Below are 25,516 nucleotides of genomic sequence, written 5' to 3' on the forward strand. Positions count from 1 at the left end.
CTGATTTTAACAAATGCAGCATTGCGAAAGAACTAATGCTAAGAACCCGTCTCCAGGAAGGGAGGGAGGTAATGCCCTGCACACGATCCATCGTGTAATTAAAATAAAAATAAAAACAAATCAAAAAACATTCGACTCCCTACTATTGCCTATCGCTACAAAGCCAGCAGCGGACTCGAAAATTGTGTAACAGCCCAACAACCAGCAGCAGGCTCAGCGACACACATGTGTGCGTGCATTCCCCCTCTCCTTACCTACAAGCAGCAGCGGCAGTAAGCGAGCGATGACGTAGCGACAGCGAGTCGCGCGCAATTCGGTATATGATGCGTGAATACATAGATCTTTTCGGCGGCTCAATATGCGCTCGCTTAGCTCCCTATAAAAGGCCATGCGCGGCCTAGGGCTAGCTACTAGTTGTCGCATCTTCAGCGCTCTAGTCACTACATACTCTACAGCAACTTAAGCGTAGAACCATGAACATACATACACAAACTAGTAGTAGCAATTTAGGCTCACTAGTAAACACTCTATTGCAATTTAGGCGTAGAATACACATTTGCGATATTTATAAAATTTAATATACTTATAAAATATATTTGTAGCATTATCAGCGCTTTATTTTAAAACTCTAATGAATTTTCAGTGTAGATTATACATTTGATAAGATATAACAATTTATGTATATCCGTTTAAAAACTTATAAAATTTACAATAATTATTATATTTTCAAAATACATCGTAAACTTGACAAAACTGTAAATAATGTATATCAATAAGAATAATTGCAGATTTAAGCATTATTCTTTTGTTAATTAATTTGCATAATAGACATATTATTTCTATGCAAAACAAAAGTTTATGATTATTGAAATATCACTCCACGACCTGGTATCCCGGACCTGACCTATACTTAAATCATCAATTGTATTCAACTTTCCTTCTCTTTTTTGACCTGTCGTCAGAATTACGACACAGGGCAGTAAATGTTCATAGCTCTTTAATATTAATATAAATTAAATATTCTGCACCGGACCTAGAAGAGCCCTGACCGTTTCAAGGGAGAGAGAGGGAGAGAGGGAGAGAGGGAGAGAGAGTACTTATAAACTAATTATAAGTACTATAAAATAAATTACAATAAAATAGCGCACGCTAGAGTACGTAATACACCAAAAACATTTTGAGTCAATTTTGAGGCGCTTAATAGACGATAAACTATAAGTTCAATTGAGGCGAAAATATGTACAGAGGCAAGAAAGGCAGCGTCGTTATTGCAAGCGAACATCGCAGGATCTGCAGGGCTCTAAGAGCTTAAATTTAAAACAAGGTTTACTGTACAACGCTCGTAACGCGTGTGGCAAACCATTTCACAGATCCACAACTTCGATTTCGGGCTAGTTAGCGTAACAGTCAGTACGGAACCGCCTCAATTCAAGGTCGAATTCACTTGCGCGTTTGCTTCCCGCCCCGTTCATCCCACGAAACCTGAACTTCTTACGCAGGTACGAAAGACGACCCGATCGGAGCACGTTGGCCAGCAGGGATAGGGAGAGATAACGTACTCTACCTTTATAAGACAAAATGTTATGTTTTTTATAAACCAGGGTGATGTGATCGAACCTACTGAAGCCGAACACGAACCGCGAGGCGGGATTCAAGCAACGCTTGAGCTTCATACAAAGCTCTTTTGATAAGTCTAAAAAGAGTGCACAGTATTCAAGGTACGGAAAAATTAACGATTTTACAAGGGCGATTTTTGAGCTCTGAGGGAGAAAATAGCCACATTTCCTTAGCCTGGAGAGCGCGGCGAAAATCTTATTGCAGATGACTGTGTAATGCTCCCGCCAGGTTAGTCTGCAGTCCAGTGTTACACCTAGTAGTTTCACCGAGTCGCACGGTGGAATCACTCGACCATCAGCACAATATCAGGCAGCGTAAACCGTTAAACTGAGCCAAATAGCCACGAGACCTAAACCAGATGGCTTTTGTTTTACGAGCGTTGATGTGCAGACCATTAGCAGCTGACCAACTGGACAAATTGGCAAGGATCTCGTTTGCCTGGAGGACTAGGTTCGCAGCATGCTTAATATGACCGCTTACATAGAGCAGAAGTCGTTTTGTGCGAAGCGGAACGTTTTGCGCGTCTTGCATCGCGAAGCGGGCAAGCTTGGCGCGCTAGTTGCTATTTGTTTTTTTATGAATTTTAGCTTTTTTGTGCACGTTTCTTGTCATAATCTGATATCCTTTTAAATTTACTGTTTTATTATTTTTGGTCTTTGCACATATTTTTTTCAAATTATGTTTTTCTAAAAATATTTCATCTTTCACATCATGGAATTTTACCACTGGATAACATTTACTTTCTTTATTGCAAGATTGTTTTGCTTCCTCCTAGAGGAAGCTTTGTAATAGTACAATTTTCAACTTCATCAAAAACAGGTTTCAAAGTGTTTAAAGTTAGAATACGTATTTTTAGAAAATGTCCATATGGATCTGTGTGTGTATGTATACCGTGATTTTTCTGAAACCACTCCGTCAATATCATTGAAATTTGACATGCATATCTATTTTTGGATTCTGAATTCGGTAAAAACAGTTATTGCTTCCTCCTAAGAGAAAGCTTTGTAATAGTAAAATTTTCAGTTTCGCTAAAACTTCGTAGAAACGCCTTTGGAGGTGTTTGGAGTACGACTCATGCATTTTTAGAAAATGTCAATGCGGATGGCTGTGGTGTGTGTGTATGTATACCGTCATAATTCTGGAACCACGCGATCGATCGTAATAAAATTTGGCATGCATATATGTTTTCTGATTCTTAATTCGGGACATTTTTTTCATAGAAAAAAAGTTACATGATAGTTATGTTAAAATTAATCAAAAATTGATAAAAAATCAATAATATGCTTATAAAACTTTTTCTATGAAATTTAAACCAAATCCCCTCATTCATACCATAACTAATGTACTTTTAAACAATATCCTAGAGTTTGAGCTTATTTGGGCCATTCGTTCCTTTGGAATCTTACGGTAAGTGAATTATGGACTCCCTACTATACGTAGGTATTATAGAGGTATATAGAAGGTCTAAAACCATCAAAATAAAGGTAATTATGTCTAAGAATAGTAATAAAAATTTCGAAGGCGGTATGCCCCCTTAAACTGTGACGAGACTCGAGTCTCGCACATTTAGGGCGACCGCGGCGAGCACGGCATGCGCAGCGAGCGCGCGCGCAACGAAAGGTGAGGCCGCACGAGCGCGGAGCGCGACAATCGGCGAGCGACTCAGCAACGACGCGCCAGGTGACGCGAGCGGCATACGCGGTGCGCCGTGAACGCACCCATACATACCCGCACCGCGCGCCTTTATAAGGCGGATCGCGCGGCACGATGAACAGTTCTACTCGAGCTCCACTCCAGGTAGCATCGTGCGCACACGTTACTACAGGGAACAGCGAGAGATAGATCTGCGCCGACGAAGTCGTCTCGTGAGCACACATGACCATTTGGTAGACGAACCGAAACCCGAAACTCCGAATTGCCGTCGTGAGCACACGAGGCAACCCGGAACACCCGAGCGACATCGAGCCTCGTCTACGTGAGCACACGTGACGATACCCGGTGCCACCGTAAAAATCCTAACCAACAAAGCCAACCTTACGCCGACATCTCACGACTCGCTTTATCTCTACGCGCACACAGGATAAAGAGAGGAAGGAGACGAGCGACGAAGATTTGTGAAGCCGTGCGCACACGACTCCATAAATCCGAGGGATAACCTCAAAACCCCGTTGCACTATCCCGACCGTTACTGTGCGCACACAGAGCGGTCGAGATCGTTGTTACGCGACACATTCGGATCGGTGTAGCCGTGCGCACACGACTCCACCATACCGAATGAATTCCTAACCTCAAAATCCGCCACCGATCCGTCATACCGCCACCGTACCGAAACACCGTAGCCGCGAACACCAAATCATTCTTGTAACGAAATCGCGTAGATATTATTGTAAATTGTCAACGGTGTTAATTTAAACAAATCTATTTGTAAAGACGAAATATTTTTAACAAGACGCATAATTGATTTCTGTTTCAGCCGGGATTTAACAACTGATTCCCACTTGCTATTCTTTACTTAAAAAATATATTTTGTTATTATTAAGAATATAAAAACAGACTCTTTTCTTGCCCCTTTCCCCTATCCAGATCCTGGAACCGACTGACTATCCAATCTCTTGGGGAAAGTTAAACCGTTACAAAACCTTATAACTCGCTAACTGAAGTTCAGAATGTTTTAAGACAATTCATGATTTTATGAGGTTATGAGGAATTTTCAATATTTTAAATACCCGGGGAGGTTTAAAATTTTCATGAAAATTATATGATTTGTTATTATGACGGATTATTATGTTATTATTAATATTATGCTCCTTATGTAAAATAATTAAGATTGAAAGTACTGTACAACTGTACTACAATACTGTATATTTTAACAATATTTTATCTATTTGAACTATACATTTTGTTGGAGGAAGCTACGTGCGGAAGAATTGGCAGCGGTTTTTTATTTTCGCAACTATTTTTCTGTTTATGGCCATATTTTAATTTTTGAAAAACACTATTTTGCGTTTTTTTTCAATCATCCCATTGTAACAAACAATTCAGCTATAGTGCATTTGAAAGAGAAAAAAATTACTTGTTTTGTCTCGTGTGCGTGTGTGTGTGACATGTGCATTTGTACATATGTGTGTGTGCATGTGCGTAAATGCGGAAATCAGTACATGAGTTACAAAAAATATAGTGTGCACCAAGGGCTAAGTGGGCCTTGAAAATTTTGGGATTCGTGTGGTTGCAGTACTCGCCTTCGGCTCGGGCTAACTCGCCTTGACTCGTACTGCAAACTCCACACTCGGCCTAAATAAGCTCACTTTATGCCCTTGATACACAATATACTATTTTTGATATATAATATAACAAAGAACTGATAAAATTTTGAAGCCGTTTGACAAAAGTAGAGTGTTTTTCTTTTAATTTTTTCTTAAATATTAAAAATGGCATATTTTGCCCAAAAATGGTTACCGCGATAACTCTCGAACGCAATTTACTTTATATATTCATCAAGTATAACATAACGAAGAACTAATTAAATTTGAAGTAAATTGTTTATTTTCTAATTTCTTCGTAAACATTTAAATTAATATTTTTACAAAAATGCTTACCACGATAACTCGAGCGCATTTGTATTTTTCTCTGAAACCTTACAGGATCATCAAGTATATTTCTATAAAGAACTGATCAGATAGTTATAAATTTTTTTTAAACATTCGAAATTGAAAAACAATTGTTTTTGTTAATTATTGTTAGTTATGCAGGAACTGTAAACTATCCGTAGTTTTTCGAATTGATCCATTAAGAGCTTTTGATTTACAAAAACTAATCAATCAGATAGCGTAATTTCAGAAACGTTTCGCAAAAATGCCTTACCGCCAAGTGTACATGAGTGCGTCGTTGGCTTAGTAGTGGAACACGTGCCTTGAGATAAAAATATAAGGTTTTAAAATAGTATATTGTGTACCAAGGGCGTAAAGTCACCTTTTTTAGGCCGAGTGTGGAGTTTGCAGTACAAGTCAAGGCGAGGACGTTCACGATCCGCAGATGAGTACTTCAACCACACGAGTCCCAAAATTTTCAAGGCCCAAAATTTCTCACTTTTGGGGACTTAGTTAAATGTATCTAGGTACGAGGCACACGGCACACCGTTAGCCACTTAATGTAATAGTAGATTTAATGGAACTATAAATTTAACCTGGAAGCTACACGCCAGTAAATTGGCAGCAGTTTTTATATTCAAAATATTTTTCATGCATATTATTTAGAGTAAAACCAATAAATTTACGTTTTTAAACCTTATTTTACAGGTTTAAAACATGAGATAAAAAAAGTTTGTAGTGAAGAATATTTAGTTTGCGGTGAAGGAGATGAGCTTGGTGGAGCTTGGCAAGAAAAGGTATGTACATACGTTTATTTAACGGTTCAGACGAACATGCACCAAAAAAACTTCGGCATGAGAGCAGCTAACGCTTTCAGGCATTAGTGCTACTCCGACATAGCAGTTGTCCCAATTTGGGAGCTCTCCACTCCTTATTACAGTTTGCATCATTAGAGTAGAGACGCTAGCGCCCCTATCGATGCGTGTGTCGAACTCTGGGAGGAAATAGCTTCCACTTTTGGAATGAGGCACGCACGGCTGTTTACGTCTCTTGTACTGAAGTTTTTTTTGGCCGGTGCTCAAACATAATTCATTTCTGAAAAAGCCACCTTCTTTTGTATAAAGCGTTTCGAAGAAACTTCAGGAACAGGGCATAAGCTTATAGAATTTGACTACAAATGTGTTTTTTTCTATAATTTTTGTAGTCCTATATTTTATAGGAAGGTTTTATAATTAAAATATTGTGGCTATTTTGTACAAAATTAAATTTTAAACAAATTTTCCGTTTTTAAAAATTGTATGTACCTGATAGAAAAAATGTTTTATAGTTACGACCTAAATCGCAAAAAATAATTATTTCGTCCGTGCGTAGCACTTAATGCACGTAAGAATTGACATTTTATTACACGTTTACTTACTCAAATCAATTTTTTTACTCATATTTACTTTGTATATTAAATATACAGTATTCTATATGATCATCACCTTCTACTAGAACAACTTCTACTATAAGTGGAGACTTATTGTTCCTATCCGTCCGAGTCCGGTCGAGCGAGGAAGGCTCAGGAGCTGATCGACGTTCTGGCTTGAGTCAGTGCCGCCGTTGTTTCCTCCTCCAGTCGACCGCTGCTGCTGCTTGCTGAATGGTTCGACGCTGATTCGCTTGTTTAGAAATTTTTTTATGTTTTAACTTATTTTCATATTCCCTTTTTCCGGCCCCATTTGAGACCGTTACATAGTCCCCAAGTGGGAATTTGAAATCAATATAATTGTAAATTTCACTCTCGTTTAAAATAGCTATTTACAAAGTTACACATACACAAACACACACGCACACACACGTATATATACCTCAAAAGAGGAGGTACTAGTAGCACTACAGAAGGAAATTGGCGAAGAGAACATCATAGAAGACTCTACCATAAGATCTCTGCGATAAACGTACAGTGACACGCAGATTGCAGTGATACAGTTACCAGCTTAGAAAGCGGCTAAGATCACTAAGCTACAGAAGATCAGAATAGGATAGGTCAACTACAGAATCCCGGTGGCTAACCGCAAAAATAAGCCGCTTGGGTGTTATAAATGCTTAGGTAATGAAGCATTCGTACGTGCTAAGGTCGCAGGCGTACACATTTACAGCTGCTGTGCATCTCCTAACACGTCGATAGAACAATGCAGACAACTGTAGGACCGGCTAGTACAGGATGCTGTAGAAAGAAAACCGGTACTGATAGCAGGCGATTTTAACGCCTGGGTAGTAGAGTGGGGCAGCCAAGGACGAACGAAAGAGTACGAGCGCTATTGGTAGCATTAGCGCTCCTTGACTTGGTCTTAGTTAATCAGGGATGTTCTTACACATTTCAAAGAGGAGACGCAGGGTTTATCATAGATCTAACGTTTGTCAGCAGCTGCCTGATTAGCTTGGTTAGATCGTGGACAGTGAGCGATTATTACATAAAAAGTGGACACCAAGCGATAGTAATGGAGATAGGAATATCAAAATGAATATCGAATGATAAGGTCGAGAAGGTAATAAGAAATATAACCCCTAGCCCGCGACGCAACGATGGCAGATAGGGCTCTCAATAATAGACGACCACTTGGTGGGATAAAGAAAAGTCGGTCGGTAAACGAAGGATTAAGGCGACATTCCTTCTGGCTCTAGAAGAAATACAGCTGTTTAGATCTACAAATAATAAAGTTTAGCAGGTAATAGGAAATATTACCCGAGCCTGCGACGCAACGATGCCGAGGAGGGCTTCTAAGAATAGACGACCGCCAGTATACTAGTGGGATAAAGAAATTGACGCTGCCCGCAGCAAGTGTCATCAAAGCAGAAGACTATAACAGCGGGTTCGGAAGAAATACTACAAGACTGGTCGAGGTAGAGAAGTAGTAGACGCCCGGAACAAAGAAATGAAGTATGCTAAACGGATACACAAGAAAACAATCTGAGAAAATAAATGACGGTGCCTTGAAGAGTTACAGGACGAGGTCGAGCTGAATCCTTGGGTGCGACCGTACCAAGTAGTAATGAAGAAGATAAAGGGAGGTTTTATTTCTCCTTCTAAAAGCCCGAAATTGCTGGACCGTATTGTGACCACGCTGTTTTCCCTTTAAATGAAAGTAACAGCAATCCCTAAAGCGGAGGCAAATGACAAAATCATTCCAACAATAACCAAAAAGGAATTACTGGCTACATGCAAAATAATTAGGAACAACAAGGCTCTAGGCCTGGATGGCATACTCAATATTGCTTTGAAACAAGCTATACAGGTACGCCCTGATATCTTTGTGGACCTGTACAATTCATGTTTCGGAAAAAAGACGTTTCTTAAGAACTTGGAAGAAGCAACGCCTAGTACTACTACCAAAAGGAGATAAGCCACCTGAAGAAGCTGCCTCATACAGACTACTGCATGCTGGACACCCCGGGCAATATTTTAAAGCGCATAATCGGCGTTAAAATGGACCAAGTCATTGAAAAACCAGGTGGACTAGCGGAATATCAATACGGCTTTAGAAAAAAATACTCCACTCTTGACGCTGGAAGCTTAGTAGTCGACAATGCTAGAACTGCAATAGAAGGGAAGAGATGAAAAGGAGGAACTGAGAAGTACTGTGCTATTGTTATACTAGATGTTAAAAATGCGTTTAACTCAACCAGCTGGGGCAAGATACACAAGGCACTACAGAAAAAAGTAGTACCGGCATATATGTATAAGAAGGATTATGTCTAACTACCGGGAAGACGAAACCTTTTTGCATGACACAGAGAATGTCACGAAAACCTATATAGTAACTGGAGGGGTCCCAGAAGGGTCAATGCTTGGTCCATTATTGTGGAACATCATGTACGATGGATTTGCAGATGACATTGCAGTAGAGGTAGTAGCAAAGCAAAACGAAGAGGTGACAAAAATCGCTAACGAGGCAGTAAGCATAATCCACGATTGACTAAAGCAGTCTGGACTTGAGCTTGCTAGCCATAAAGTGGAGGCTATTCTTATATCCAGTAGAAATAAAATAGAGACAATAACACTGATAGTATACGGACACGAAATAGACTCCCAGCCGACCATTAAGTACCTGGGGATCATCATAGACGTCAGACTAATGTTTAAGCAGCGTCTCAGCAATGAGCAGTGAGCAATAAGGCAGCAAAAGTCGGTGCTACACTATCGCGACTAATGCTAAATGTAGGTGGACCAACGCAGGGTCGAAGGTTACTCCTAGCCAGTGTAACTTTATCAATGATGTTATACAGTGTCTCAATGTGGGCGGACGCTATGTTGGTGATGTCTTATGCACGGAAGCTGTCAACATTTTATAGGAGAAGTTCATTGCGGGTTGCTTCTGCCTATCGAACAGTATCAGAAGATGGAGTATGCGTTATCTGAAGTATGCCGCCTATTGACATTCTAGCAACAGAACGAAAGAATATATACGAAGAAAGCCGGCGTGGTGACAATACTCAAAAGGAAGTTTTGAGATCCGCGAAGGGACAAACCCTGGCTGAGTGACGAATACGATGGGACTCCAGTGGAAAGGGGCCATGGACGCACCGCCTCATGCCACGTATTGCTGGCTGGACCAATAGACGACACGGGGAAATGAATTACTACCTTACGCAGTTTTTGAGCGGACATGGGTGCTTTCGAGCCTTCCTACACCGCTTCAAGATATAGGACAATCCGATTTGCCCAGTATGTTTGAAAGCAAAAGAAGATTCGGAGCATGTGTTCTGTAAACTTTCTTGATATGAAGTGGAACGATAAGAACTCGAGTGTTACCTTCAGACTAGGGTGACCCTAGAGTCATTGATGACAGCTATGCTGGCGTCGAAGGATGGCTGGTGCGCAGTAAACAACTACGTAAGGTCCATTTTCAAGAAGGTTAGCAATTACGGAGAGAATAGAAGGGAAGGACAAGACGAAACAGCTGAGTAAAACTGGGCCACTACGTAGTAGATATGAAACGCTCTTTCGGCTATTGCAAGGGAACGTAGGTCACAGAGTTGAGCTCTTACTCCCCTGCCCGATGCAGAGGAACGTAGGAGTTAGGGTTGAGTACCTTTAAGTGCTCCTCACCCAAGTAAAACTATTTTATAAAAATTATATACAATTTATATATAATAATTTTAACACAATTTATATATGAAAATGATTCTGGATAATCTAGATAAAAATTGCATACAATATTTTACAAAGAGTATTATGAGATATAATATACAAAATGAGATACATGTTTTGAAAATTTTGCAGACCAGCACCAGGATGCCGAGCGACGTATGGTTATCTTTTGCTTCAGAAGCGATAACTCTTTTGTCAGACTGTCGTCGGTTTTCGTATCGTAAGCAGCTATCTGAAACTGAAAAAGTTAAAATCCACAAAGTATCTTGTCGTATTTGCAAATTTATTTGAAGGAAACGTAAAAACCGATTAATCTAGGAGAGTAGGAAAAGATAGCAACAGTGATTCAGAAAAGGATAGGTTATAGGATCACGTTACGAAGTGCAAACTAAAATTAACCGTAATGAAAGATAGGCTTAATTTAAAATACTTATCTAAATAATTTGATGATGACCTTCTCCAAATTTTGACCTAGTGCGTCAGCTCCTCCTCCGCAACCCCGGTCTGCAGCGACAGCGCACAAAATTTTCAAAGTCCGAAATGCGCTGATGTTGTACACACGTGAAGTTGTATAGATCATCTCTGCGATTTTTTGTATGCAACTTTTTTGTATAATCAACTTCAGTGCATTTCGGACGTTAATGGCGGCACTGTAGCTGATATTTAAAAACTCACCATAAGAGGTTGTTTTAATGGCGCTAAATATGAAAATCCTGACCTTAAAATGTAGCGCAAGCGGAGCTCGCTTAAATGCACCGAGTACCAATAAATTTTTCATTCCTACTCAAATACGTAAGTTCTTAATGGTAAGTTCTTCCGCTTTTAACAGACGTCTAATGTAAATTATTAAGCGAGACTTCGCGGGCGATACAAAGGCCGATGCATCACAACGTAAAATATATGATTTGGTCATATCGGCATAAGCTAGGAAAACATCTTTTCAAAAAGTGGTTTTGCCAATCACAGAAAGTCTATCTTAGCTTCACAATACCCGGTCATGACTTTTTTATATCGGGATCGTTTATTTTCATATCAGTAATGTCATATGGATCAACTAATACAGCTTCTATGTCGATACGTTTATTCACAAGATGAGTGAGAATGTACAAACATTTTTTTTGAGACGGCACTGGGCCGGTGAAAAACAATTTTTTATTTATAAGGAAAGGCGGGGAGGAGGACAACAACAGAGTACAATAGTATGCGCTCATAAAAGTATACAATTTATTATAGCTAAAAAACAATTTAAAAACATAAAAAACTCTTTTTTATAACAAAAAGTCGGCGTCGTTGCCATTGTCGTAATAAAAGAAAAAAAAAAAGAACACGCTTAAAAGCGGATGCCTTCTTCGGCAAACGCCTCGTACGCAGCGAACGTGGCCTCGCCGATTTCTGCCGCTGCGAGGACTCTACGGAGTATCTCCGCGATCGTCGGTGGCGTGGTCATGGCGGCGGCGGGCGGTGCTGTTGTGGTGGAGGAGGTTGCCGTTGAGGTAGGAGGAGCTGCGGTTGCCGCTGAGGTGGAGGCGGCTGCTGTCGCAGCTGATGCAGAGGCGGCTGCCCTTCGTCCCCTCTTCTGTTCGAGTAGGCGCCTGTCTTCCTCACGCCAGGCTTCGTTGCGAGTCCCAGGCTCGTACGGCTCGACGTCGTTGGCCAGGCGGCGTTTCAGCGCGATCGGCCTGGTCGGCTGGCGGGGAGGAGAGCCGGGCGCTTTCTTCTGCTCTTTTGAAGGCTGCTGCTGGTGCGGCTGGTGGCTGAGCTGAGAACGTTGGTAGCCCCAGGTTGGCTCTGCCGGCGTTGTCCAGCGGGGGCAGGTGCACTACGATATTTTGAAATCGCTAAAAAGTGATTTAAAAATATTTTCTCAGCTTTGCATTTTGACAAAAAACAGTAAATTCTCCATAAATTTGTGGTTAACAATGTTAAATTTCAGTAAAAAAATTTTTCTGTGACATATATATTCAAATAGCGAAATTGGTTTGAACAGCAGTAAGCCAAAAATCAATGATTTTTTGGTAATTTTCTATCAGTCGCCAGTTTGTCAGTTTTTAGACGATTTAGGCCCATCGCTTCTCAAAATTTTTGTTTTGGACAGAACTTTAATTTTACAACTCGATTGTTAAAATTCATACATTAGAGCTAGAGTTATACGACTGAAAAGGTAGTATATTTTTAAAAAATCGCTAAGTTGTCACCTTTGTAGCACATTTCTACATGTACTCATTTTAACCTATTTTATTTATTATTTATTTAGAATTCCAGAAAATACATAATTTACATAGTGTTACATAAATTACATATAAAATTCGCAGGCTGTCATAATGCAGCAATTATTAATACAATAACCCATCATAACGCCGCGGTCCTGCAGAGGAAAACAATGTTCCCTGTTCGCAGGTCCGGATTAACAAAAATAACAAGATAGTAACAAAAATGCTGGTTAGCTTAGCTGTATACACTACAGCCAAAAACCTCCAGCCATACTAACTACCATACTCTACTTCAAAACATTCACTCTTTATGACAGTACTTTCCATGTCGGACTTCCAGACAATGGTTATACCATCATACTTACTCATTCACACTCAAATTGGGTATAAGGGTCTATTTGACTCCTATGCCCAATTTTTTAACAAGAATATAACCATTTGAAAAGAAACATACAAATTTTATATAATCTATCTATTTTACTTAAAAAAAATAATTTATATTATTTATTATTTAAATTTACTAAAATTTACTAAAGTTTTACCTTATTGATTCTATATGTTATACTCTTAACTTAATGTTACTTATACTTTGAAACGGTCCGCGAAGGGTTAATACGCGAACGTGAAGGATTCGAGACCCGAAGTTAGTAAAGCGTATATACAAGTATTTTTCCCATACTCGCATGGGTTTTCGGCCGAAATGTAATTCCGTCGGTGTATAGTTCGTTGTTTCGTGGTGCATTTCATTTATAATATTTTGTATTATTTTCACGTATCGCGACCAACCTTTATGTTTGTCGCTTATAAACGTACGAAAAAATCGTCCTAACGCTCTATGTACCCTTTCTATAATATTGCTTTGAGGGTGCCGGATAGATGAGTATACAAGTTTAATATTTTCGTTTTTTAACGCGTTTACAAATTTGTCGCTCGTAAATTGCGTCCCGTGAACTGTTGCTCGACGGAGAGGTTAAAACACAACGTATTTACTGAAAACATCTATACTTGTTAATAAGTATTTTACTCCCCCCGCCGAGGTAGGAAGTGGACCGTAAAAGTCTACTGACAGTAATTCACTGTGCTTTTGCGTCAAGATAGGCTGTGACATTTCCCTATATTTTTTAGTTAAATGTTTAGTGCGTTGGCAACTGTCACATGTTTTTAAAATTTTCGCTATCTTTCTGCGTAAGCCTGATGCGTAAAAATGCTCGCATAGCATTTTATTTAATTTTCGCCCCCCTATGTGGCCGTATATCGCGTGTACCTCGTTTATAAAATCTCTTAACACGCTATTTGGTATTACAATTTTTGATCGTTCTTTCGCTTTTTTATACAATACATGATCTATTAGCTCGTACCGTTTACAAGTTTTTTCGTCGTTGTTTACAAGCTCGTCGATTAGTGTACGCGTTTGAGGATCTCGCCTCTGGCTCTTTTCTATATTTTTACATATATTAATGAGTTCGCGGCTTGGTTTTTGCTGGACGATAGCGGAAATTATGATTTCGGATTGGCTTTCTGCCTTACTTTTTTCGCTTTCGTCCATGCGGCTAAGGTAGTCTGCTACTGCATTTTGTGTCCCTGGTATGTGCGTTGGATTTAAATTAAAGTCCTGGATCGCGAGGTTCCACCTCTGTAATCTCTGGTTGTTGAACTTGCAAGTTTTTAGGAATGTTAGAGCCTCGTGATCCGTACGGACTCTAATTTCGATTGCCCCCCTTAAATATGTATCGAGCTTGTGAAGTGACCACACGAGGGCTAGCATTTCTTTTTCTGTGGTGAAATATGAGCATTCGCTACCCTTGAGTGTTCTGCTTACAACGCATACTACTTCTTCCTCTCCCTCATCGTTTAGTTGAGAGAGGACCGCGGCGAGCGCGAAGTCTGACGCGTCTGTCGTCAGTATGTACGGCTTTTTTGGATCGGCGTATTTTAAAATTATGTTATCATCAAAAAGCGTTTTTATTTTTTCGAACGCTTCTTGATGTTCGGTTGTCCAGTGGAACAGTACGTTTTTTCTCATTAAATTTAATAATGGTATTAGACTTTCAGCGAAGTGTTTTGTAAATTTTGAATAGAAATTTATGAATCCGATAAAGCTTTGTAGCTGTTTTAGATTTTTCGGTCTTTTGAAATTACGAATTGTACGTATTTTCTCCGGATCCGGTCGTATTCCTTTTGCGGAAATATAATGCCCGAGAAATTCTATCTCTTCACAGAAAAATTTAGATTTTATGAAATTCAATCGTAAATTATGTTCGATTAGCCTTTCGTATAATTTGTCGAGGTGTTCTATATGTTCTTCGAACGTACGCGATTTGATCATTAGATCATCTACAAACAGTACCAGAAATTCATTGAAATCCCACGTGGCTTCCGCCAGTCCTCGAATTAACGCGGATCCGCTTGTTTTAATACCGAACGGTACAACGTTGAATTCGTAGACGTGACTGTCGACTTTGAACGCGGTGTATTTTCGAGAACTTTCTGCTAGTCTGATTTGCCAGTAACTAGCCGTGAAATCCGTTACGCTTGTTATTGGCCTATCAGCGCATCGTTGTAGTACCTCGTCGATACCGGGAGGTCCCTCGTAATTGTTTTGGAGAACCATGTTTAATTTTTGTGCGTTTAGGCACGGCCTTACCGATCCGTCGCGTTTTCTTACGATCTGTATCGGGTTAATATATACGCTATTCGAGCGTCTTATTACGTTTAATTTTAACATCCTGTCAAACTCATCTAGTGCGTCTTGTCTGTCAGCGATGGGTATTGGGTGTGGTCGGCAAAACCAAGGTGTGTTGTCTGTTATAATCAATTCATGTTCATAGGTTGTGAAGAGACCGGGTTTCTTTTCAAATACTTCTTTTCTTTTAATAATCAGATTTTTTAATATATTTCTTTGTGCCTCATTGAGGTTTTCACAAGAGTTCATTTTTCCATCGATCTCCTCGATTGTGAGTTCGTATGGATTTTCATAATTGTTTTCATAATCTTCGTAAAGATTATTGAGATCCGTGTGGTGCCCTTTTTCACTGTATCCATCGGCGTCTTGGATTGTTAGCGACGTGAACTCGTTACGCGGCATTTTTTTGTCTACGTACGTTATTACTCCGTCGTTATCTTTCACCGAAAAGAGAATTTGTTCATAAACCGTGTCTATTAACATTTTTAATAGTTTGATTGAGTCGAACCCGATTATGCAAGGCTTGACTAGTTTGGGTATAACCAAGAATATGATTGTTTCAGACAGTTTTTCGAATTTCGTATTTAAACGCAATTGTATTTTAAGCCGAGCCGATTTGCTACCCGTAGCGCCCTTTATGATTTTACCGCAAATAGGTAATGTTGGACAAAGCTTAAGAGTTTCATAGTTCTGATGGTAAAATTCTTCAGAAATGGCCGTTACCTCGCTTCCCGTATCTACGAGTGCGTCTACCTCTATATTTTCTATAAATATTTTTATTTCGGGGCAGTGGGATATTTCCACTTTGCGACCGTCCGGGTCAACATCGTGCAGTAATTCGTTGCCCGGGTTTTCCATTATGGACGCGATTTGAGCAGCTGCGTCGTTCTCCCCTAGAGAAGGAAGTGCATCCGCCTTGGACGCAGCTACTGCATGTTTCCCGAATTTTGTTTAGTTATGTCTTGAAAGTAATCCAAGACGTCGATGTCGTATCTTTCTGAAGGGGTTTTTTGTTCCCACCTTTGTTTTGTGACCCTTGATCCCTTGTTCGTTGTGTCGTCTGCTGTCTGCGTAACGTTTATATTGTGTGGCGTCCACGTCTTTTTCTGACCGGGATTGTTGCCTGATGGCTTGTTAGGCTGACGGATTTTCGACTCATTGTTTCCCGCGGGTGGGTGGGTGGGTTTTTGATTTTGGTTATTTTGTTTGTTTTGCGCGTTCTGGTTAGTTTGCGCGTTGGCTCGATTTCGATTTGTGTCATCGTTATCGTAGTCTGCGAGTATCTTGAGAAATTTGTTTACTGACTTTATCTCGTGCCCGGTTACTGTACGTCGTATGTCTCGGTCGAAGTGCTCCGCGATCTTTTTGACGAGCTCGTGCTCTTCTAGACTTAGTTCTAGCTCGCGGGCTAGACCGAACATATATATGGCATAGCTGACACGGCTTCGAGGTCCAGGGGTGTACTGTCCGAATTCTACTTTTCGACCATTTGTTCTTTGAATTTGATTGTTCCAGTAGCGCTCCCTGAAGCGCGTTGAAAATGTCTCGAAACTATCCACCTCCGCTTGGAGTAAATACCACCAATTATGCGCGTCGCCGTCCAAGGCTTGAGATATGACGTATTTTAGCTCGTGGTCTTCCGGTTTGACCAATTTAATGTAATTGTCGAGTTCTGACAAGAACTTCATGGGTCTTTCGCTAGCTAGACCTTTGAATTTCGGCGTAGCTATTTTCACATGTTTACTTATATCAGTCGTAGATTCGGAAGAGCCACCGTTATTATTTTTTACGAGTTTTTCGAGTCGTGTAGACTCTCTTGCCTGTGCCTCGATAATTTTTAGCATACGCAGGCATAGCTCCGTCTGGGATGCTTTAGTTTCAATTAGTGTGCGTATATCCTTAAAATCTGATTGTAATTTAGTATGTTGGTCAGAGAGGGCATCATAGTCCAACTCGACGGTTGCTAGCCTCTTGTTCATCGCGTCATGGCTTTGTTGCAAGTTATCTATGTCAATCTTGTTATTGTCAGTCTCTTTTTTGATTCTTTCTAGCGTTAAGGCAAGAGCGTCTGTGCGCTCGATAGTTTCGAACTGTTTGTGTTCTTTACTCGTGTTTAAAAAACTCGTACGTATATGTGGCTCTCCGAGAGAGTCCAAGTCTTCGTTAGTTTCTAATTTGTCTACTCGTTCTTCGAGTGTGCTTTGTTTTTCGTCTAATGTGGCAAGCTCGTATACTACAGCATCTTTCCACTCTAGCTCTTTCTCCGCATTGTCTGGATTATGTTCATTTTGTAACTTTTGGATTTCTTCTAGGATCGCTAAAGAGCGCCTGTTGTGGGTTTTACCCGCGGCTACAGCCATTTTTGTTATCTAAGGGTTATTAAAAAAAAAAAAAAAAAATTTTTGATACTTGAGATTGCCACATAGAATGGGGGAGACGTTACCGCGCTTTACATTAAGCTGCACGTCGGTTCATGAATCGTAAGCTTACTCATCCCGTCGGTTATTTTCGAGACTTCCCGGTCGAGCGAGTCGAGTCGTGAGCTCAGGATTCGGAATTTTATGTCCGTTCGCGTCGATAGTTTCTCGATTAGTTTGAGTATCTCAGTCTCTTCTTCGAGGAGCTCTTCGAAACCCTTTTCCAGGACGCGTAGATCACGATCGAGATTTAACACATTCTTATGACACGTTTTGACGTTCCTGTCAACATTTTGGAGGGCTTCGTAGTTCCGCGTGCTGCGCTTGGTTAGCTCCCAGATCGCCTCGCAGAGATTATCGAGACGCTTGTGTATTTGTTGCTCGGCGAGCGATAACTGAAGAAGGGGGATCATTGATTGTGGTGGAGTTTTCAAGTCTCCAAAGTAAAAAGTAAAAATGTTCTAATGATCTCCCTTAGTCAATCTCCCGTATTATAACAAACTCGGGTCTGTTCGGGCGCCAATGAAACGGTCCGCGAAGGGTTAATACGCGAACGTGAAGGATTCGAGACCCGAAGTTAGTAAAGCGGGGGAGAAGCACATTCGAAGAGCGATAGCAGACTTTGATCCACCCGGTAATATCTGTTGAGTGGACAAAAGACCTCCCTATCCTCTGTAATGGCCGAGCCACTAGAGGAGAGCTGCTCGTGTGTAGAGGGAGATGAGTAGGGTATTCCAACTACGCATATCCCGCACACTTAGGTAAACCACGCAGCTATTAGACTGATGTGTGAGGTACTACCATCTCACCATAAGTCTAGAACCAGATGCGCCACCTAAATGCAGGGTACTACCATCCTATACCGGTGACACAACTGCTGGGGGGATGGGAGTGAGTAATGCTAAACAAGGGTTTATATGTTTTAAATGTCTTTCATTTATTGATTTAATCATTTAGTATTCAATTATAAGCGATGCTGGATCTCAGTCTACATGGAGAGGGAGTGGACTGCACACATACTCTTCGAGAGCCTGGGGCTCATGGACTACTGGGTATGGTGGAGACCGGAGCAAGCAGCGAGTACTACCATTCGCACGTTGCTCAGTTGAGAGCCAGATCATGAATGCTCGCTGCTGATTTGGCTAAAATCGAACATAATTACACGCAATATGCTTCCCTTCCCGACGCTCGTGGGTATACCTACTTTTGCCGTTGCCTGTGCACCGGTAACTTGTGCATGGTCCACTTCGTCTTGCATATTGCGAGAAACGATACATGTCTCGATTATTCGTCGTGTTAAGTTTACAGCGCCCCCTCAGTAACCAATAGCGGACACGCCATAAGAAGTTTAGGAATCAAAAGTTGAGCTAAAACCTTTTATTAAAAGTCGGAGTATTGAACTTTATTCATCTTAGATTAATAGAAAAAAAACATTCCTTGGCTTAAGTCAAATCCTAGTGCGCGACACACTTTTGCAAGTAACCCCTTTCTTTAACAGTTTTTTTGCAATCTTATCTTATATTATATCAAAGGACTTATTGTCAGGCTCTACCATTAAAAGATAAACTTAGGTTTTTTAAAAGATGAACGATGTAACATGGGGTATTATTTTTTGGGCCCTTTTTAAGTCTTTGCAAATTTTTAATATGATGATCTTTGAACCCTAAAGATATTATTTTGCGTTGCATAAACCTTAAAAAATTGAATGGTTTCTGAATTCTTAAACTTATTTTGCTTATTTCTATGAAATATTATAAACTGTAAATCATTTTAAAAAATTTGCAATACAACTATATTTAATAGATATCAATAATTGCTATTTTTTAAATACATCTCAAATAATGTGGGTAACTTTAATATGTATAAATATACCATTTTTAGTAATTGGAATAAGCTCGTTTTTATATTACCGTGCGACGTTAGGAACTTATTGATCACGGCTTTGCCGTTAAAAGCTCAACTCGGGTTTTATAAAAATTAACAGTAAGACATTGGGCCTTACAAATTCTGTATTACCAGCGACGTTAGGAGTGAGGTATATATAGCTAGTATTTCATTTAAAAAATTATGAAAAGTACTCAAATTTTTGTTTACAGAGAATTTATCTAAAAATAATTTATCTAAACCTTTCACCTAAATAACAATTGATCTAATTAACGATTTTTCGAAAACAGTTTATCAACTATACAATTCGTCTAAAATGGAAAATTTCCGATTTTAGTCGAATTGTTTATTAGATAAATTGATTTGAATAAATTGTTTTTCAGACGGATTATCCAGTCGCTCTCTGTCGAACCCAGGGTTCGCGATGTGAACATGGCGACTATCTGACCCCATTTTTTTATTTTAGCCATTTTAAATATATATATATATATATATATATATATATATATATATATGTGTGTGTGTGTGTGTGTGTGTGTTAAGGCTACCTTATTTGCATTTTAAACCTTAAAATTTGAAAATCTAAATATTTAATCCGGACTCCGACCACCTCAATACAGTAAAATGTACGCTTTTATAGTAAAAAAGTACAGGGAGAGACAAAAAGTTAGGGTTACCCGAGAGTCCGGTAGCCACTACCGGAGTTGCTTAAGTAAGCATTTTCAAGTAGCCCTAACCGGAGAGAGTCCGGTAGCCAGTACCGGACAAAATCCATAGGTCAGAGTAGATGAATTTTCGAACTCGTGCTACCGCATCTACATTGTTCGTAAACTAGAAAATGATCAATAATAGATAATATGATTGATTAATGCAGTATAATCAGAAGCAAAATGCTATTTACGAGCAAAAAAGCGTAGGTACATTTAGAGATTATGTTGGACTCCGGCTCTGGTTACCGGACTCTTCGGTTGTAGCTACCAGAGACTCTCCGGTTGGTGCTACTTTGTGCTATCAAGTAACACTTTATTTTTTTCTCAGTGTAGCTGTAAAGTTTCAGAATTGGGCTGACCTACTACTAAAAGATATGTAGAAAACAAACATGATATAATGTCTAATAAGTTGTCTTACATGCAAATTTGACACTTATAACCTAGTACATTTCATGTCTACCGATACGTATACCGGATTAATATTTAGTTATAATTGATATTGAATAGTTAAATTATAATAAATTATTTGGGAACATGTGGTACTGAGTGAGGATTGATAGCATAGGGTAAAGAAAAACTCGCATATTTATAGTTATGTTGAATGATTGTGGCATGAAGCCTTTATTTCACTTTATTTCCTAAACTGCATTCCTTTACTTTACTTGACAACTTGAATGAGGTGTGATCTAATTAAGAAGAAATAATAAAATATTTACAATAGAAAAAAGAAAATTATTTAGATTACAACGTCGACGAAATTATTCAATTAATCGATGTCTGTCTCGAAGAACATTACTATGTCATAACGTATAAATCATAGTCCGTGAATAACATTTGTTAGATAGTAAGTAGTATCAGGAAATGATTATTAGTTCGAGATATATTGACAATATATTGATAGTAAAAAAAAAGACAATTTGCTTTCTAGACGTGAATTAAAGAAAATAACTAAGTTTGATAGTTGAAACGGGTGTTAGAAATTTAATAAACTCGTTCACGATATACGTAAAGATTCGTGTAAGTTTGTGCTATGTTTTTTCCGTGCGACACGGATGAAATCCGGTAATCAGCAGGACTTATAAACACTAGACAAATTACCTGGAATGTTTACGAATAAATCTCCGAAGTTCGTCAAATATTAATGTGGACAGAGATGTTATGTTTTACACGTCAACCCGTTAATATTACGACACAATATGCCCGCTATTGAAAAAAAAAAACGATACAAATGATTGCGTTGTGTGCGCCAAAAGTTATACGCACAACGAGGTTACGAATGAATCTGTTAGTTAGATGCGGCGATTCCGCTCTAGCGCGTGGCGTGGCTATTCCCCCCCCCCCTCTCTCTCTCACTCAACATCACCGTTCTTTACCTCTTTTCCCAACTCTTCAAGTGTAGTCACATTTTCCACGAATAACTTGTTGACTCTTGATGGTAAACATACATTAAACCTGTTGTTCAGCCTCGTGACCATTTTTATACCGAATTTCGTTTGAATCTTTTTGAGTCTTGTTACTTTTTATCGTTTAATTTCCAAATATGACAGCTTTTTTGTAGCCGGGTATGCTGATGACTTAGCCAATTAAATGATTGAATATATGCTGTAAATAAAAATAATAAATTAGAAAACATTATTCTGAAATTAAATTACACACACGCGCGCGCGCACAAATGTATATTATACTTACATGATAAAATATTTTTCTAACGTCGTTGTTGACTTTGTAAAATCTGATAAATAATCAACGTACATAGACAAACATTACATAGACAAACAGTACAGAATATCGTGGCGTAACATCCAGAGCCAGTTTTTTATGGTGTACTCGTTCTGGACCGCACAGTTTTCCTTCCAGTTAGATAGGTGATGTGTGTACACGATGGGCAGTCGGAAACCTTTAGACTTTAAGGATTGACAGCCGAGATCCTCTAAGTTCCAGGCAAATATGTTTGCAGCCATTTTTTTTCTTATTGCCTTCAAGCCAAATAATGACGTTTCTTGTTGTCTAGATCTTTTAAAGGCTCGAGCAAACTTCGCTCAACTAATAAGTTGAATATTGTACGGAACGTCTCCGTCACTCCAATTTAGTCCATGAAAGGAATATTTTAACCACAAATTGGCGAAATTATTATCGATTAATAAGTCAAGCAAAGAGGGTTGTGGTTGAAAAGTTATAAGTTGCGACACCGCTGCTGGGTCGTTTTGATTGATGTAGGTCAATTCCTTGAATATGAACTCTTCACTGTTACCCTTGAATCCTTGAACATCTACGATTAAATCCATATTCTACAGAAATAATATACTTGATATTATTGTGAATAAATTTTCTATAAAATTATAAAATACGTTATATAAAATATACTTACATTCCCTACTGCAGATCTTCTCGACTAATATATAACAATGCACAGCACTCCTTGAGTACACACGAAAATATGTACAAATACGGAGCAGAGGTCTGCTTAAGGGGACCTCACCACCTTAAATAAAAAAAAAGAAATACTGTAACAATAATCAAACAATGTTTATAAATACCATATGTCAGGTACAATAGGTCTTCGAAGGCCAAAAATCGCAGTTTTCATTATTTCAGCTACCGCAGATTTACTGAAGTTTTGGTCTTCGAAGGGCACTTTTTTTTATGGACCTTATTTAAATACATATGTTTATGGAGTGAATGTGGGAATTAAAACAAAATTTAATTTAAAAAAGTTTTCTACAAGTAAAACATATTTTTTATCATTTTCTAAATATTTAAACAAATTTTTTTATTAAATTGTAGAAAACTTTTTTAAATTAAATTTTGTTTTAATTCCCACATTCACTCCATAAACATATGTGTTTAAAGTAGGTCCATAAAGTAAAAAGTGCACTTCGAAGCTCAAAACTTCAGTAAGTCTGCGGTAGCTGAAATAATGAAAACTGTGATTTTTGGCCTTCGAAGACCTATTGTACCTGACATATGGTAATTATAAACATTGTTTAATAATTTTTACAGTATTCCTGAGTTAATATAATTGTTTAATTGATTATTTAAACAATTTAAGGTACGTTTACACACAAAATCAATATCTCATTTTTTTATTTAAGGTGGTGAGGATATACTCTTAACCCTTAAATATACTCGAAACTTGTACCCTTTCCACAAGTTTTTTAAACTCAATTCATAAAGCGATAACTTTAAATCATACCAATTTTCTACTCTTTTTGTCTGTTCCATCGCTACCCTCTCCCTCATACTTTTAAATGGGTTTCTTATAGTCCCTACTCAAACGTCTGGAGACGAATTTCCGTACGAAGCGCACCGATTCTTTACTCTCTTTCTCTTTTTTCTCGCTACCTCCTTCCCCGTCCTTTTGAATATGTTTTTTATAGTTCCCACGCAGGCGCCTGAAGGCTTGGTTACCCTACTTAGCACGAGACTCTTGACTAGTAATTAAAGAGGTGTACTGTTGAACTGTGTACAGAGTTTGTGTTCTTTACGCACTCAAAAGGCGAAGCGCAAGAATTCACAGCCCTCGTATTCTATTACCAGGTACAGCCAGTGGCTTTTACTTGCGTAATAGTATATTATGTACCAAGGGCGTAAAGTGGGCTTTTTTAGGCCGAGTGTGGATTTTGCAGTACGAGCCGCAGACGAGTACTGCAAAATCCACGAGGCCAAAAAGCCCACTTAGCCCTTGGTGCACACCATATTTTATGTAACGCGCGGACGTATTTTCGCGTTTTTTCGTACGTGTTAAGAGGGACTGATGTGACTATTTTTTGACACGGCAACCGTGCTCTTGTCTTGTTCAAACATTATATAAAATAAATAAATAATGCAAATTTATCAAAATCAACTTTTTTTTTTAAATTACAAAAAAAAAATTTGCGGGCAATAAAGGCCATTATTGCCCGCTGTTTGAATATGCGGGCAATAAATGTTTTTATTGCCCGCTAAAATAACTTTTTTGCCCGCCGGTCAAAAATGAGTCACTTTAGTCCCTATTAATAGGTACGAAAAACGCGAAAATCGTTCGCGTGTTACATAAAAGGCGTTGCGTGGATCGGCTCGAGGATTTTTAAAGCCTTGGTGCCGATGCAAATGGTTGTAATAATTAGATGGTAAAGACAATACTGATCCAATAAGCATTCGCCACCCAGAAGTCGATTTCGTGCATATATATATATATATATATATATATATATATATATATATATATATATCCACACGCAAGTCAAAGCACTCTCTGGTTTTTAGTGCGATGTATTTTGCAACGTGCGAATCGTTGCTTTGTTTTAGTCGGTTACGTACACGTCATCTGTGTGAGTGTACGAATGCAGTCACGCATGTGTTGTGCATTTATAAATGCCTAAGTATATATGAACATGGGACATTACACCTATATTTCTTTACAATCCTACTATAAGTAGAATAATTAAGTAAGCGATTACAAACTGCGTTGGTACGCGTGCCTACAGCTCCATCTGTAAAAATGGGATGCATGATAGCAGCGTTACCAGTAACGATACTGACTCAAGCTACCTACGAGGTTGAAGTTAATAAAACAATATCGGTAAGGCTATCCTAGAAGGCTCACACACGTCGGTAAGGCAGAGGGGGCCCGATCATTAAGACTTATGGGTATGGGGGCGGCCCCGTCAGAGTGGGGTTGGCATACTCTATCGACAGAAATCTACAAATGTGCCCCGGTCGGTAAAACAGGGAGCTACTAATACGAGTTACCATCGGTTGACATTTAGCGACCGAGAACCAGCTTGGCCCAGTAGCCGCGCAGCCCCTACTACTTTTTACATTATATGAAGATTAGAACATGCATTTTAATCTTTGTAAAAAAATTGACATAGTGCAATTAAATTATGCACATATTTAATCCTATAAAGTAATTTCTAAGAGTAAAAACCTACAATTTAAACTTTACAAAAGATTAAGAGCCGAACTTTAAACTTTTTACATTCAGGTTTTCAACTATGAATAAGTAGAAAATATTTTATAAACATAAAGCTGGCATAATAAGCAAAAAAAGTAAAAAATTCAGTATTTTCATTCAAAATGAATTCTCTGCATTTATGACGAAACAAGTTTACAAAGAGCCCTTCTTAAATTTTAGCTCAAATGAACCACTCGTTCACTTAGAATTCTACGGACACTGAACAAATTCCCAAAACATTGCACCAAGTGCCTCAATGGATTAGTAGGTGTAATAAATGATTTTTCACTGTAAAAGTAGAGTTTGTATCTTATATCACTAGAAATTTTTTTAAATAA

The 25,516-nt window shown here is 38.9% G+C and overlaps 1 protein-coding gene across 8 annotated transcripts in view; it reads left to right on the top strand.

Annotated features, from left to right (window-relative positions):
- The window catches only part of LOC100116365 (dynein heavy chain, cytoplasmic), a 631,875-nt gene that overhangs the window by 232,644 nt on the left and 373,715 nt on the right, over positions 1 to 25,516 (top strand). For all 8 annotated transcript variants that reach the window (XR_004228365.2, XR_004228366.2, XM_031933441.2 and 5 more), the window contains one exon: positions 5,913 to 6,001. Coding sequence is in view for 6 of the 8 variants with exons in the window: in XM_031933441.2 (XP_031789301.2) it covers positions 5,913 to 6,001 (89 nt within the window). In the remaining 2 variants the exon portion in view is untranslated. The remainder of the gene's footprint in view (positions 1 to 5,912; positions 6,002 to 25,516) is intronic.

Source organism: Nasonia vitripennis, unplaced genomic scaffold, assembly GCF_009193385.2.
Source record: "Nasonia vitripennis strain AsymCx unplaced genomic scaffold, Nvit_psr_1.1 unplaced0251, whole genome shotgun sequence".
NCBI lineage: Eukaryota > Metazoa > Arthropoda > Insecta > Hymenoptera > Pteromalidae > Nasonia > Nasonia vitripennis.